Source organism: Lipotes vexillifer, unplaced genomic scaffold, assembly GCF_000442215.2.
Source record: "Lipotes vexillifer unplaced genomic scaffold, Lipotes_vexillifer_v1.1 scaffold217, whole genome shotgun sequence".
Taxonomy (NCBI): Eukaryota; Metazoa; Chordata; class Mammalia; order Artiodactyla; family Lipotidae; genus Lipotes; species Lipotes vexillifer.
This window is the reverse complement of record NW_006788200.1, coordinates 4,970,376-4,988,083: the sequence shown is the minus strand read 5'-3', so window position 1 is coordinate 4,988,083 and position 17,708 is coordinate 4,970,376. Positions and strand designations below refer to the sequence as shown.

Genomic DNA, 17,708 nt, shown 5'->3' with positions numbered 1-17,708 from the left:
TTCTGTATCTTCATAGTTGTCCCTTGAGGCCTGTGTTTTACTTGCCTGGGGTAGTGAGCCATGAGGTCGGAAGTAGCCATTCTAAGCGTCTTTCTATCCTGCAGTAAGACCTGGGGTAGATTAAGTATTTGTCCTAGTCTGTGGATTCAGCACACGTACCCACTAGTAACCTTTTATCCTGGTTCTCAGCTCATAGAAGTCTTGGCTGATAAGAGACTTTTTTCTTTATATAAAGAAGTAAAGAATGAAATCACTGACTAGACACTTGGTATTTGCTTAAATGGTTGGTGGGAAGAAAGATTCCTATACAGGGCAAGTAGCCCCCAAATACTACTTTAAGTACCCAGTGGTATAAAATGTTGTTTTGTAAAATTAGTGCCACTAACGGCCTGGATTTGTTTTGCTACATAGTAACAGCAGATGGAGTAATTCCACTCCCAGGTGTGTCATTGTCTCCATTTCATGTCAAGAGTGAAGCCAGTCATTAGCAATCATATCCCTTACCATCCGGAAACTGACTTTCATAAATTATTTTTAGGTCTCCCTTGCCAGAATGAAATGAACAGGATTCAGAAGGTGAACAAGGGGAAAAGCCTGTTGGGTAAGTACCATTTCTTGCCACTCATTTAAACAACTAATTAAACCATCCGTGTCTCTTGTAATATTGAGCACAGCCATGGTTATTCAATTAGGGACCAGTGTCCCTCACTGCCTCATATTACCCGAGACAGGGCTCTTCCAGGAAGCTGGTACTATGCGGTAGTCCACAGGACATACTCTGAGGATCAGTTAGCTGGCTGAGAAACGCTGCATGCTCCATCAGCGGGAGGAGACGTCAAAGGTCAGCCCATGACCAGTGGGCAGGTGACCGGGCTGAAATCGAGCTAACCCCTCACTGATCTTGGCTTTTCCTTCTTTGGCCATTAAACGGAGCTCTCAAGGGTTCCTTCCAAGTTAAAATGATAAGATCTATAAATTATAGAATTTCCAACATTCTGCAGATCAAGTTGTCCATTCAAGGAGGACGATGAGCTGAGTCCCCTCTAAATTTATCAGACAGGGTCCAAGGACTCGAGTGCACTTAAACACATTTCTGTTTCACGTGCATGATCACTGGACCCTGTCTACGTTTCTCCTCTTTTGTCCAAATGTTGAGGTGGAAGCAAGTGGGTTGTGCGAGTGTGTTTTTTCCCTGACATGCAAATCTGTGGCCAAGGTAACAAATGCTGGCTGTTGAAGGTTCCCTTTAGCTCCACACCCTCCTTTCTGCAGCACGCAGACCAGGTCGTTGCTGAGACATCAGAGACACCTCATTTGTTTGCCCAAAAAAGAGCCTGCACTGCTTCCCTTGCTTTTTAAAAAGAGAGATGACAGCTACAACACGAATTATTCTTGTTAAACATTCAGAAGCAGGTTCACCCCCTAAACAGCCTGCCGTTTCAGGCGTTTATCTATTTTCTTGAAGGAAACGGGCAAGTTTTTTGCAGATTGGTCTGTGAACTCTGGCCATGTCTCTTCATCTGATGTTTGTGCCACCTCAAAGTGCATCTTATCTCCTTCCTTCTACTTTTGAAAACTACGTATTTCACTGGCTTGCCTTAGACTTCCCACTTCTGATAACAGCCTTTTCAGCTCACCAAGAACTCCACAGTCGTTGTGATCTGGACCTGAGTGTAGGTTCTTCTCCAGTGTTGAAGACATAAAAGCATCTTTCTGGATCTCTCTTCCATTGGGGCTTTCCTCCAGTGCAAGGACTTGTGCTCAATGATCTGATTCTTCCATGTGCGAGGTTATTTTGGGTTTGAGTGAGTGATGTGCTTAAGAGAACTAACAGAGAGTGCTATTTTTGGATGCATGGATATCTTCTTACTGTTTCATTGATAATGAGATATTTTTAAAGTATGTGGGGCCTCAGATAAAATGTCTCATCTTTTATTTTCCCCAGTTCACAGGAATGAAAGGCCTATCTTTTTCCTACTGTGAATCCCACCTAGTTTTAAAGCTCACCTTACCACATCTCCCCACATAGGGATATTATTCCAGCTGACTCATAAAAATACCATTTATCTGCATACAAATTATTTTTTGCAGGGGGAAATCTAATATAACACATGTGTATTCAGGGGCATTCAGATTCCTAGCAGAAACAAGCAATAACAAATTACAGTCAGTTATAATTACTGCCTACTTAGGAAAAAAACGGTAATTCTATTACCTTATAGATATAGAGCAGCACCTGCTTCCTACCAACCTGGGGCCTCAAGCCAGTATATATATACATTTTTTTTGGGGGGGGGGGCATCTATTAACTGCTCTTGTTTTCCAACTGCAGCTCAAGGAGGAGGATCAGCATTTCCTCACCTTTCTACTTGTTCTCAAAAGAAAGCATCTGCTTTTTTTTTTGGTCCTTCCTTCTGTTCCCTGAAGACCAGGGGTGCTGTGCACTGGCTGAGCAACTAAGAGTATGGGCACTACTCCTAATTGCAGCACCAGCAGACTTACCTGTCACTTAGGAGGGATTTTTCTGGGGGCAACTTCCTAGCTGTGATCTTTGAGAATGTGGTCATCTTGGAATAGCTTGGTGAGCAGTTGCTAGAATCAGCTGGATCTGAGGTGACTGTCTGCCATGCCACTCTTCTTTCCAGATCTGTTTTATGAAATAAAATAAAAGGTCAATTTAAAAACACAGTCACTCTCAAAAAATCACAAATAAAATTAGGCAGTAGAAGCCAGTGGTAAGCAGAAACATCCATCATCACATGGCTGATTAATGTTACTACTCAGGTTACACTGAGGGGAATTGTCCCATAGTAGATGAGCACACAATCATCAAACAAACAAACACACATGCCCCCTAAGAAAAATGAAAACTAAAAACTGTCATAAATATTACCTACAGTTGAGTGAGAATCAGATTGGTATCACTGATTTAAGAAGAGAAAATATTGTCTTCAGAGTGCTGAGAGGAAATCACTTTGAACCTAGAATGTTAAATTTATCTCAGTGATCATCCAAGTGTGATGACAGACATATTCCATCCAAGTGTGATGACAGACATATTCTCAAACCACAGATTCAGTAAGCTTACTAACCACAGACTTACTAAAGGTTTTAATATGCAGAAGACAATACCAGAAGGAATTACTGAGATACAATGTGGAAAAGAAATAAGGCATGCTGCTAAATCTAAACAAATATGAACTATAAAAATGTTTTGATATCAAGGTAGAATTAACATTTCAGACTGTTGGGGGTCAGTGAGAAAAATGTGTCTGGTTTATTCACGAATAAAAGAAAATATAGATTAACTTTAGATTTTATTAAGAAAAATGTGATTCTCAGTGACTATTTTAAGGTAACAGTAAAAATGTTGGAAAAAGAATATATAGTTTTTAAACCTATGGAAGACAACCATAGAATAAAGAAAACTTGATCATTTCAACAGAAAGCAGGAAAGGGGGAAGACAGCAAACACAAAATACAGTGGTAGATATAAAAACATGCATATCTGTACTCACCATAAATGTGACTGGGCCAAACTCATTTATTATGAGACAGAGACTGAGAAAATCTGACAAGAGCAAATACTTTGTTTTCAATCCTTAAGAGAAAGAGGTATTATTATCTTGCTGAAATGTTACATTTACTATGTTGTTATGTCATCAGTTGGTATACCCATAACTTTAAAACAAAATGTAACATTATAACAATTGTAACTATAGATGTAACCAACATAGGAGCACTCAATATATAAGGCAAATACTAACAGACATAAAAGGAAAAATTGACAGTGACACAATAATAGTGGGGGACCTCACCCCACTTTCATCAGTGGACAGATCATCCAGATAGAAAATCAATAAGGAAACACAGGCCTTAAATGATATTTATACAGCATTCCATCCAAAAGCAGCAGAATACACAGTCTTTTCAAGTGCACATGGAACATTCTCCAGGATTGATGACATCTTGGGTCACAAAGCAAGCCTTAGTAAAGTTAAGAAAATTGCAGTCACTTTCAAGCACCTTTTCTGACCACAGTGCTGTGAGATTAGAAATCCACTATAAGATAAACACTGGAAAAAAAGCACAAACATGTGGAGGCTAAACAACCAATGGATCACTGAAGAAATCAAAAAATACCTAGAGACAAATGACAATGAAAACAGGATGATGCAAAAGCAGTTCTAAGAGGGAAGTTTATAGCAATATAATCTTACCGCAGGAAGCAAGAAAAGTCCCAAATAAACAACCTAACCTTATGCCTGAAGCAACTAGAGAAAGAAAGAAAAACAAAACCCAAAGTTAGTAGTAAGGAAAGAAATCATAAAGATCAGAGCAGAAATAAATGAAATAGAAACAAAGAAAACAATAGCAAAGATCAATAAAACTAAAAGCTGGTTCTTTGAGAAGATAAACCAAATGGATAAACCCTTTGACTCATCAGGAAAAAAGTGGAGAGGATGGAAATCAATAAAATTAGAAATGGAAAAGTTACAACTGACACCACAGAAATACAAAGGATCCTAAGAGACTACTACAAGCAATTATATGCCACTAAATTGGACAACCTAGAAGAAATGGACAAAATCTTAAAAAGAATTGAACCTTCCAAGACTGAACCAGGAAGAAATAGAAAATATGAACAGACCAATCACAAGCACTGAAATTGAAAGTGTGATTAAAAAATTCCCAACAAACAAAAGTCCAGGACCAGATGGCTTCACAGGTGAATTCTATCAAACATTTAGAGAAGAGCTAACACCCATCCTTCTCAAACTCTTCCAAAAAATTGCAGAGGAAGGAACACTCCCAAACACATTCTATGAGGCTACTGTCACCCAGATACCAAAACCAGACAAAGATACCACAAAAAAGAAAATTACAGGCCAATATCACTGATGAATATAGATGCAAAAATCCTCAACAAAATACTAGCAAACTGAATCCAGCAATACATTAAAAGGATCATATGCCATGGTAAAGTGGAATTTATCCCAGGGCCACAAGGATTTTTCAATATCCACAAATCATTCAGTGTGATACACCATGCTAACAAAGTGAAGAATAAAAACCATATGATCATGTCAATCCCAAACTCCCAGTCTATCCCTCCCCCACTCCCCCTGGTAACCATAAGTTCATTCTCTAATTCTGTGAGTCTGTTTGCTTTCTAAATAAGTTCATTTGTATAGGTTTTTTTTGGATTCTGCATATAAAGCAATATCATATGATACTTGCCTTTCTCTGTCTGACTTCACTTAGTATGATAATCTCCAGGTCCATCCATGTTGCTTTTCAATGGCTGAGTAATATTCCATTGTTTCCATATATCACTTATATGCAGAACCGAAAAAAATGATACAAACAAACTTATTTACAAAACAGAAGCAGACTCACAGACATAGAAAAACTTATGATTACCGAAGGGGAAAGGTGGAGGTGGGGAGGGATAAACTGGGAGTTTGGGATGGACACGTACACACTACTGCATTTAAAATAGATAACCAACAAGGGTCTGCTGTGTAGCACAGGGAACACTGCTCAATATTCTGTAATAACATAAATGGGAAAAGAGTTTGAAAAAGAACTGATACATGTATACTCTGCTGCACACCTGAAACTCACACAACGTTGTAAATCAACCATAGTCCAATATAAAATAAAAATTTAAAAATAAGAACACACACAAAGTAACAGAACTGCAAGGAGGAGTTGTCATATCTATAGCCTAATCAGAGACTCTAATATACCTCTTCTTGAAAACTTACAGTTCAAGTATACAAAAGAAGAAATGAACAACGTAATTCATTCGCATTTTTATATATGCATTCCTGTATATGTACACAGGCATAGAATAGACAGTCTGTTCAAACACACATGACATTTGTCACGGACTACACAAAAGAAAACTAAAACTAAACACCTCAAAAAAGTATCATAGATGATATTCTCTACAACACAATACAAACAGAAGTAAAAAATGAAGTTACACAACCTTATATGTCTGGGTTTTTTTTAAAAAATAGTCAAAGATGAAATAAAGTAAAACTACAAAACATTTAGACCTGAATGAAAATGAAACCACTATGTGCCAAAAACAGAGAAGCAACTAAAATGAAACTTAGAGGAACATTCATAGCTTCAAATGCATTTCTGGAAAAAAAATAAAACTAAAATTTCAAATCAAAAAGCTATAAGGACAATTACAGTTAAGACTAAAGCAAAAAGAAATCAAATAGACAAAACTTTGACAATGTGAAAGCCTGAAATAGTCTCATGAATTTAAAAATGGGCTGGAAGCTCAGATATAGATGAATAGTATAAATCTGTAGTTCTCAAACTTCACAGTTTGAGAACTACAGAAACACTTGGAGAGTTTATTAAAGCATAGTTCGCTGGGCCCCACTCTCAAAGTCTTTAATTCAGTAGGTTTGAGGTGGGCTCAAGAACTTGCTTTTCTAAGCAGTTTGTTTCCCAATGATGATGCAGCTGCTGGTCCTGGGCCCACACTTTGGAAACCATTGCTATAAACCAACTTACAGCAATTACGAAAACCTAGTTGAAAAGGATACTATGAGTATGGGTCATGAAGAAAAAGAAGACCCAACAGGATTAAAAAAAAAAACATAAATTTTAAATCAAAATCAAAATACTACTGTCACCTCCTAAAATAGGCACCAGGCTCAAAATATTTTTATGGGTGAATCCATGGAAGAGATCATTCTCATTTTATACAAAACATCTGCAGTACAGAAAAAGAAAAATACCTGAATCACTTTACAAATTAGTTGCTTTGATACAGAAATTGAAGAAACAAAACTATATGCCTTTATCACTTAGTAACATAGATGCAAAAGGTTCAGCAAATTGAATCCAATATATCATGACCAAGGAGTATTTATTCCAGGAAAGCAAAGATATATTTTTAAAAATTGTGCCACTCAGTAAAAGCATATAAAGGATAAAAAATCCTATGATTCTCTCAAGTATTAATGTTATTGAATCAGGAAGGAATAGAAAATCTGAACAGACCAGTTGCTAGTGAGGAGATTGAATCAATAATCAAAAATCTCCCAAGAAAGGAAAGACCAAGAGCAGATAGCTTCACTGGTGAACTTGACCAAATATTTAAAGAAGAATTAACACCAATCCTTCTCCAACTCTTCCCAAAGAACTTCAGAGGAGGGAACACTCCGAAACTCATTTTATGAAGCCAGCATTACCTTGATACTAAAGCCAGAAAAAAAACACTACAAGAAAAGAAAACTACAAGCCAATATCCCAGATGAATATAGATGCAAAAATTCTCTAGCAGCACATTAAAGGAAAGGAAGATGTAAAATTTTCTTTGTTTGCAGATGATACGATTTAACCAAGGAGGTGAAAGATCTCTATGCTGAAAACTGTAAGACACTGATGAAAGGAATCCCATATTCATGGATTAGAAGAATTAATATTGTTAAAATGTCTGTACTACCCAAAGTCATGTATAGATTCAAAGCAATTTCTATAAAGATCCCAGTAGCATTTTTTTTTACAGAAACAGAAACACAATCCTAAAATTTATATGAAACCACAAAACCCCCAAATAGCCAAAGCAACTCTAAGAAAGAACAAAGAACACTTCCTGATTTCCAGCTGTATTATAAAGCTATAGTCAACAAACAAGGTTGTACTGGCATAAAAATAGACACATAGAGTAACAGAACATAACTGAGAGCCCAGAAATAAACCCATACATATACAATCAACTAATATATTCAAAAGACAGTCTCTTCAAGAAATGGTGCTGGGAAAATTGGATTTTCACATGTAAAAGAATGAAACTAGACTCCTATCTTACACTTAGACTCTATCTATCTTAGACTCTTATCTAACTTGAAATTGATCAAAGACCTAAATGTAAGACTGGAAACAATAAAACTGGTAGGAAAAAAACACAGGAAAAAAGTTCTTGACATGGGCCTTGGCAGTGAGTTTTTGCATATGACACCTAAAACACAAGCAACAAGATCAAAAATATGTGGGACTACATCAAACTTAAAAGCTTCTGTGCAGCAAAACAATCAACAAAAGGAAAAGACAACCTATGGAATGAGAAGAAATATTTGCAAACCATATATCAGATAAGGGGTTAATATCAATATATATAAAGAACTCATACAACTCAATAGCAAAAACAAAACAAACAAAAAATTCCACAAATAATTCAATTTGACAAATGGACAAAGGAACTGAATAGACATTTTTTTCAAAGAAGATATTCAAATGGTCAACAGGTACATGAAAAGGTGCTCAGCCTCACTAATCATCAGGGAAATGCAAATCAAAACCACAATAAGATATCAGGTCCTGCCTGTTAGAACGGCTATCATGAAGAAGACAAGGGATAACAAATGTTGGCAAGGATGTGGAAAAAGGAGAACCCTTGTGCACTGTTGCTGGGATTATAAATTGGTGCAGCCCTATGGAAAACAGTATGGAGGTTCCTCAAAAAGTTAAAGATAGAACTACCATATGATCCAGCAATTCCACTTCTGGGAATATATCTGAAGGAAATGAATATACTATGTCAAAGAGATATCTGCACACCCATATTCATGGCAGCATCATTTACATTAGCCAAGATGTGGAAACAACCTAAGTGTTCATCAACAGATGAATGGCTAAAGAAGTTCATATATGTTTATATATATATATATATATATATATATATGTATACACACACACACACACACATATATAAATATATATGAACAGAACATCATTCAGCCAGAAGAAAGAAGGAAATCCTGCCAATTGTGATGATATGGATGGACTTTGAGGGCATTATCCTAAGTGAAGTAAGTCAGACAGAGAAAGAAAATACTGTATGATCACTTGTATGTGTAATCTAAAAACAAACTTTGAGACTGGTGGTAAACACAGGCAGAGTATGGGCAGTGGGAAAATTGGATGAAGGTGGTCCAAAGGTACAAACTTCCAGTTATAAGATAAATAAGTACTGGGATATAACATACAACGTGATATCTATAGTTAACACTGCTGTATGGTAGATACGAAAGTTGCAAAGAGTAAATCCTGAGAGTTCTTCTCCCAAGGAAAAAAACTTTTTTTTTCTATATGAGATGATGGATGTAAATTAAATTTACCGTGGTAATCATTTCACAATATATAAGTCAAATCATTGTGCTATACACCTTAAACTTATCCAGTGCTGTGTGTCGATTATATGTCAATTACATTTCAATAAAACTGGAAAAACTTCTGAAATAAAAAGTTATTAATAAGAGTAGAACCACAGGGAAAAAGAGAACTCATCCAAGAAGGAATCCTATCTAACCTTGAGCAAGTCCTAGGGCCCTGTAATTTTGATTAGGTAATAACCAAGCATGCCATTCTTTCTTGCTGGCTTTGCAGTAAATACCCTGTCCGATGTGTGAGCCCTCTTGTCTGTTTTTGAGGGCATTAACTCTGAGTATCTGTGCACTTCTCTGATTCAAGTTGGACCTTTCGTTCTCCCAGGAGCATTCATACCTCGGTGTAATGAGGAGGGCTATTACAAAGCCACACAGTGCCACGGCAGCACAGGGCAGTGCTGGTGTGTGGATAAATACGGGAACGAGCTAGCTGGCTCCAGGAAACAGGGTGCGGTGAGCTGTGGTGAGTAAGGCCTGCTGCATCCGCCCCCAATGACCTCTGGTGACTTAGAGGTACTCACTGTATGAGGATCTGGGCAGAAGAATTTGTAGAGGTCGTTATGGTTTACAGTGAGTGAGTTTACAATGGAGATAAAGTAACCCTGAAATCACACGAGATAATGCATAGCTAGTTTTCCGAGTGCCAGGAGCTCACTATGGCCAATGAACTAGACAACAGTTTTTGACAGTCAGAAACGGCTGCAGATAAACCTCCCAAAAAGGTAGAAACATCTCAAGAATCTGGGGCTCATATCAGAATAAAGCTTGTGGTCCATGCCAGGTAGACAGGGATGCTCTCATGTTCAGAAGGTAAATTGCATGATTTTGCCCTACAGTTAAGGAAGTCATGAGGCATAAGAAGAACCTAACCTCAGATCTTTTCTTCCTTCTTAATGTTTCAGAAGAGGAGCAGGAAACTTCAGGGGATTTTGGCAGTGGCGGCTCTGTGGTCCTGCTGGATGACCTAGAGGATGAATGGGAGCTGGGACCAAAGGACAAAGTGGGGAAGCTGCGGGTGCACGCCCGGGCAGCGACGGAGGATGATGAGGACGAGGGCGACGAGAAAGAGGACGAGGTCGGGTACATATGGTAGTTCCCACGAGGAGGAGGACACGAGGTTTGCACAACACTGCAAGTCACTTCCTGTTCCTGCATTTGTATCTAAGACTCCGCGGCACATGGCCTCTTCTCCATTGTTGCCCTCTCTACCCAACCTAAGGTTCGGAAGACAACTCCTTGTTCCCGGAGCGTTCTGATTTTGCATACGGCGTGTGGGAAAAAGGGTGTTGTGTTTTGTTTTTTAGACAGGGGAAGGCTGGCTGAATTAGAGCCTCCTTCCCTCCCGTGAGATTTTTGCAACAAGCATGTGATTTATGTGGGATTCTGACAGTGCAGGGAGCCCCTACCCTCAAACGTCAAAGACCCTTTGCGATCACTGACACTGGTGGTTAGTACAGCATGGTTCCCGGCCTTACCGTGTCTAAGTGCTTTTCTTGTGTCCTGTAGATGTTGTGGAAAACACACTGCACTGTACCTTGTTCCCACTGCCCCCCACCACCCCTGGTGTCTATTATTACAAATTAGTTTTTCACATTACTCGATCTGGCTTCCTACAAACAACAGCCTTAATTCAGTCAAGAGTCCCTTTGGGGAACTGATCTCCTTTATTAGAAAAGGTGTCTGGATGCTTCTCTCTGTACGTACGTACATAAATATGTACGTACGTACAGAAGAGACTATACACATCTCTCAGAAAAAAAGGGTTTGGCTATCTATTAAAAACTCATTTGAAAAACAATTACACATTTGTCAGCTTGTCCAGACCTGGACCATCATTTCTGGAATAGGAAATGTGTATCAAAGTCCTATTTTGCACTAACAGTTGGCACTTGTAGCCTGCAGACTGAGGAGGCTGCTTCTGTCTGCGGCAGCAGAGTTATTGGAAGCCTCTTTGATTTGGATAAGCCTCTGTCTGCCTAAATTGCTTTCCTCACAGAAGCCATGCGACTCCCACGCGGGCAGCTTCACAAGCCATCTCTCATTTCAGCTCAAGCCCCCCTGGGGCTTGCAGCAGTCCTGTCTGCGGCAGGCCCCTCCCTTCCTACCTACTCAAGGGCTTTTTCTAAGGCATGTACACATACCCTCTGCTCTCTGAGAAGACAGTCCCTCGCTGTTCCTTAGCAGAAGAAAATTCAGGATTCTTAACTCAATGTTTCAGTTTTGCCGCTCTCTATCCACACATCGTGATGAGGCTATAAAAGCTCTACAGATTTTTGATCGCTCATCATTTGTAAAGAATCTCAGATGGAGGCCTAGAAAGAACTCCATGACAGCACATGGGAAGCTAGGGCTAGATTTTTAAGAGTTAGTCCTGCCCTCATCCCCTCCCCGACACAAGTGTCAAGGTACTAATGAAGAAAGCCCTTTACCATTGCGTTTCTTTTCCCTAAGTTAACTCATGATTAGGGTCTATCTCCAAATTTGGTAGGGTCATCATCTCTATAGTCTTTAGGATTTCTCCCCCTGTCAAGCTGGCCCCTGTACAAGTACCAAAGAGTAGTCTTCAAAGTGGCCCCATTTAGCTCAGTACAGGGCCTTAAGCTCCTGCCCCACCCAGTTTCCACCCACATGGATGCCCTCATCAGCCAGCCAGCAAGGAGGCTCTCTTGCCCACATTTGTTTTTCTTGCCTTCTTGCACTCCAGCTAGTCCACAAGGAGACCACATAAACTCAGGCGAAAAATATACTCAGCCAAACCATGATTACAGCGGCAGCTGACCAGCCCCCACTCCAAACTGACCATTTGTTTATACTTTACCAGCCCACCTCAAACTAGTATTTTCCAGTCCCTGCATTGGCCAGACCCAGTGGCATTATCCCTGGACTTGGCTCAGATGGGACATGAACTTACTTGATATGGCAAACTCATTTGGCTTGATAGAATGAGTACAGCCAGGACCCTAGGTATCGGGTGACCATAGGCAAGCTCTGTATTGGGATCTCAACTCCTTCACCTCTGTTTCAGTTTTTTGTTTTTGTTTTTTTCTCACTTGAACAAAACCCTGAGATGATAATTTAGAAAACAGATGCTTAATTGCAGCTAAATTACAATCGAATGTATAAAAGAATCAAGACATATTTAAAAAATCTCAGTTTAGACCATCAAAGAAAACCATGGTCACTATCTCCTCTGAGCTTGGAAAAATGCAAAAGAGAACAAATTAAAATCGACAAATTGATTTCACTTAGAGAAACTTCTAGGAACAGAGTGAACCACACTGATTTTAATTTGCCTAATTATCTTATGACAAGTGTCAAATTAAGATGACACTTAAAGATCCTTAGCATTAACTTAATGATGGAGAAGAGTGCTCACTAGTCAATTCCCAGGAAGGTAATGAGATGCTCATTGTCAGAGACATTCCAAGAAGATATTTTGATTCATTAAAATATTAAATAAAAAGCCCTCCTAAGACTGGAACCCCAAATCAATGGAGCAACATTAACGCCACTTTTCATGCCTCACTTTGGCAAGACAGCATTAGAGTTTTTTAAAGGTACTTTGCATAAGTAGTAAAGATTTGATATTTTAGTTACTTCATCCTTAGAAGAAGAATTTTTGCTTTCCTCTTTTTTGGCAGGAGCCCTTTAGCTAGTGATGGAGTATACATAAAAATCTTGATTAAAAAAAAACAGTACTGTGATAATCATTCCCTTGTTGGAGACAGATATAGAGTTGAAACTTCACTGGCTCATTTTTGGAACCTCCTTAGTAAATAGTTATATTCTTATTCCATAAATGGTTCTTTTCTTTGATACCATTTCCTTGGCATCTAAGTTAAGCCCCAGAATTTTCTTCCACAATGGTTAGTTGTCTAACATATTACTGTCTTTTTGTTTCCACGAACATTCTAGGCATGGGAATACCTTCACACTGAATTCGAGATATTATATCAGGTCCTCCTCCTTTATGCCCATTTTCCCATGCCCAGCACTGAATGACAGCATGTCTGTCCAGGTCTGCCTCTCTCCTCTTCACGGGATGCCATCTACAGTTTTGTTTAGTTTTTACCTTGACCACACTGTACAGTAACATCCAAGAGCCCTTTCTACAGTGGGTGGTTTTGGTCTTTTTATACCTTTTTCTCAAAGTCACTGATGTTTGTCTCTGTTCAGTGTGTAGTATTGTAATGAGAGCCCCTCAAATCCTGAGTGTCAGTTTGTTGTCCCTACTGTAGATGAAATAGCGAAGTAGAACAACCTAGTAAATTCTGAATGCTTTTCCCACATAGACTTATCTGGAATGTGAACACGACTCTTTGGTTAATAGTAAATGCTTAACTGTAGTCCTGAGCAGGTGCATTTCTGTCTGTTTCAATAAATTTTAATTTGTCTGCAACACCTGAGTGTTTGTGTTTTGTTAGGTTGCAGGTGCACTCGCCAGGCCATGTCCACACATGACCTCTGGAGAAGAGTATGGGCAGGTCAAGGGGATCACCCTCAGCAGAGGGCCCTCTGTGAGGCCAACCTCACAGGCTGTGGTGCTCCAGCCTGTCCTGACCCCTCTCAGCACACCCTGGCGCATCCATGCCCTGTGCCCCCTCAGCCTAGAAGCTTCTCACCCGACCCCTCTTTCTGCCGCGTTCTCTCTCAAGCCACAACTTTCTTACTTAGTCCTTATCCATCAGGTTTCACTGTTGTCATCCTGTTTGCAACCTTAAGCTTTTTCAATTCTTCTTCCTTCCCTCCCCAGTCAGTCATTCTCCAATTCTCTTGGGAAAAAAAAAACAACCCCAAAATCTCCTTTACAGGGACTCTGAGATGTCCTCAGTTTATGGCTGAACACACCAGAGGCCTGTCAAACATCAGAAAACACCCAAATTGGAACAGGAATTATTTCCTTTCCACCTTTATCCACATTAAAGTCAGGGTATCTATGACTTAATTATACCCTGAGTGAGTAATTTCACCACCAGCCGAGGTAGAAACTATCTTATGAATAACTCTAATTCTTTACCCAATGGACTGCATCTTACAGACAATTTACAAATTGACAGTTCAAGGAAAGGTGCTTCATAAATCCACAAAATAACTAAGGTCGGAAGAACAGTGGCCAATATGAAGCCCCCAGGGTAGGTACAGGGTACCTTAAAGAGCAGCTGGCATTTCCGGACACTCCCACAATTCCTCTTAAATCATCAGATTTACAGTCAAACCCCACATGTCTCCTCAAGTTGTGTCTTCATGGAAGCCACCTCTGTCCGTTAAAGGCCAGGACCAAAGGAATCTTAGTTATACAGCGTGAGTAAAAAGGTCCCAGCACCTCTCAAAATTCTGGATCAGTTTTCAGATTTGCTTTGACAAACTGATTCAAGGAAAGAGGAAGATTTCAAAATTTATTCATTCAACAAGACTTTAAGGTTAATTAGAAGATTTGTAGATATATAGATTAATATATGATGGATGGATGAATGCCACTATGGGCAGGCACCACATTCAGTGCTAGGAATATATCAAGAAAAGTGAATAAGACCTAGGGGGTCCTGCTCTGTAAAGTTATCTCCTTGAAAAAGACAAATAACTGTTACAGTATGGGTTGATGGATATCACAGTTGACACCAATGGCTACTTCAGCCTTGTTTAAAGCTCACCTTTCCTGGTTTCTCATATCCATCATTCCCTGATTTTCATCCGACCTCTCTGGCTATTCCTTTTAGGTCTCCTGTATTTCCGTTTGTTCACCCAGTTCTGTTCATACAGGTGTTCCTCAGATCTGTGTCCCTGGGCCATTCCTCTTGAATTTTACATGCTTTCTCTAGACAATCTTATCTACATCAGTGGTTTCAACCAACTCCTCCACTTGGAGAAGCCCCGGTCTATGTTTCAAGTGCAGGTTTTGATTCCATTCTGAAAAAGTCACCTGACATTTAGATAATTCTACTCAAATTTCCCATTAACACCTCAATTTTAAACCTTAAAACATCAAAATGATAGAATGAAATATAGAGTGAATATGCCTATGAAAATAGGAGTCAGCAAGGCTTCTTTAAAAACAATTCCTAGCAAACGTGAGCCATAAAGGAATAGATTAATAAACTTTCCTCCATCAAAATTAATAGCATGTCACGAACAAATTTAAAAGATAAACGAGAGACTAAAGAAGATAATGAGGACATAAAACAGATATATAATTTTTTAACTCCTACAAATCCATAAGAAAAATATAATTCAACAGACTAATGGGGAAAGATAAAAACAAGCGAGCCTTGGAAGACACAGATGGCAAAGAAACCATGCCTAACCTCACTCATGATCAGAGAAACACAAATTAAGCAATGATCCCTCAGTTTCACTCAGAAAAAAATCATGATCATGTCAAGTGTTGTTGAGAGTGCAGTATAAGGAACACTCTTACACACTGTACAGTCCAATCAGCCATTGGGGGGCAGTTTGGTAATAACTATATAAGTAAGAGTAAATACTCTAGGACTGAATAATTCTACTTCTCAGTAATTACTCCTAGAGGAAAAAAAATCACACTAATTTACAAAGATATATGTAAAATGTATGTACATCCATTGTAGCATCATTTGTTAGAACAGGAAATTTGGTACAAAACTAAGTATCCATCAGTGGGCACAATGGGCAACTCTACAATCTGGAATACTATGCAGCAGTCAAAAATAATGAAGTAATTTCATATGCACTGACTTATCAAAACTTCTAAAACATCAGTTGTATGAAGAAAAAAATCAAGTGATACAGAGTATGAAATATGTAAGTTAGATATATAAAACGTTATACAATCCACTTTCTCTGAATAAATATGGAAATACACAAAACAAGGTCTGAAAGGACACACACTAAGCTGGTAGCAGTGGTGACCTCTGAGGAAAGGACTCCTCAAGGACTTGGTCTGATCAGCCTCATCTCTATGTTTCACTTTTGCTTTTTATCATGAAAACAATACACCATGTCTTGTATGATTTCAAAATAATTCATTAGCTTCCTCTTCAAGACTTCTCCTCATACACTCCTTGACTTCAGGAATAGCAGCACCATCTACCCCTCTCTCCCCAACTCCCAAACTGTAATAAGTCCCCGAATTCTGACAATTCTTCTTTCTAAATATCTCTTCCTCTCTGTCTCACCACTGCTGTCATGGTTCTGACCACCATCCTCTCTCTCAATTGTCTTAGGAATTTTTTAACCAGTGACCCTGATTTATTCTTGGCCAGCTCCAATACATCTTACATGATGCTTCTGCCAAAGTAATTTATTCTCAAAGGCAAATCTGATGTCACTGCCCTATTAAATTTTCAAGGATTCTCATCACTGTCACGACCAAATCTAAATTACTTGGCTTGGTAAATACACTCCTTTGTAATTGATCCCTTTCCACCTCTTTGTCTCCTTGCATTCCTCACATCTCAAATTCTAATCTTTTTCCCAAGCACCTCCACCCTTCTCAAGCTTCTGCCTGTGTTCCTGATAGTTCCTTTATCAAAACAGCCAAGGAGTACCAGCTCAATTATTATTCCTCTAGGAACCCTTTTCAATTACTCTGAGAATTACCAAGCACTCCTACTCTTTTCTCTAGAACCCTGTAACTCCAAACCAGTGCTTGGTAACTGCCATGTCCAATTCTCTCATCAAATATGAACCTTTCAAAAGCCAGAGATAAAGCAAAATGGCAGACTAGGAAGCTCTAAGCCATCATTCCCCCAGAGAGACATGAAAAATAACCCAAAACTGGCTAAGATAACCTTATAGGAATGCTATTAAGTGGTTAAAGTCTACAACAACCAAGTGAACACCCAAGCAATAAAAAGCCACATTCAAAATGGTAGTAAATTCCATGGTGTTTCACTTGCCCTGAACCACTGCTTCCCCAGTGCATAATCGTCTTGATCTGGAGGAGGTGGCAGCAGAGTTCCTAATACTATCCCATGAACCAGAGGGAACAAAAAAGACCTTTTCTGCAATATTCTAACCTATCTTGGGGCTTCCTAAAGGACAGGACTTTGTGATGCCTAACTCAAAGATCAGGCAGGGATAAACAGCTAGCACTGCTCATGAAAGCTGCTAGGTACTAGAGACCTGCAGATACCTGAGACAGAAGAGTATGGGTAAAGTGAAGTAAATTCTTTGGGAAATTAAGACATTTAAAAGCAACTGTGTACATAGGAGAATCAAAAAATGCTGCCCACAGGTCCAGGCAAAATGCATGCTCAGCTAAGACACATGATAAAACCTTACATCTTCACCTTGGACTGATCCCAAGCCTCAGATATGACCAGTTAATTTGTGAAGGACTTCCCTGGTACAGAACTGGTATGCAAAGTCTGAGAAAGGTGGATATTTTTTTCAAATGCCCTATTTTTCACAAGGTATACAAACTATCAGGAAAACATGGCCCATTCAAAGGAAGAAAATAGAGTGGCAGAAATAATCCCTGAAGAAGCAAAGGCAATGGAATTTAAAACAAGTGTCATAAATATGCTC

The 17,708-nt window shown here is 39.1% G+C and overlaps 1 protein-coding gene across 2 annotated transcripts in view; it reads left to right on the top strand.

Annotated features, from left to right (window-relative positions):
* Nucleotides 1-10,717, top strand: part of SPOCK1 (SPARC (osteonectin), cwcv and kazal like domains proteoglycan 1) — a 569,954-nt gene extending 559,237 nt beyond the window's left edge. The window contains exons 8-10 of one of the 2 annotated variants that reach the window (XM_007461396.1): nucleotides 539-601; nucleotides 9,529-9,666; nucleotides 10,106-10,717. In XM_007461396.1, coding sequence (XP_007461458.1) covers nucleotides 539-601; nucleotides 9,529-9,666; nucleotides 10,106-10,296 — 392 coding nt within the window. In that variant the 3' untranslated portion in view covers nucleotides 10,297-10,717. The remainder of the gene's footprint in view (nucleotides 1-538; nucleotides 602-9,528; nucleotides 9,667-10,105) is intronic. The other variant, XM_007461395.1, reaches the window with a different exon arrangement.
* The last annotated feature ends 6,991 nt before the right edge of the window (nucleotides 10,718-17,708 follow it).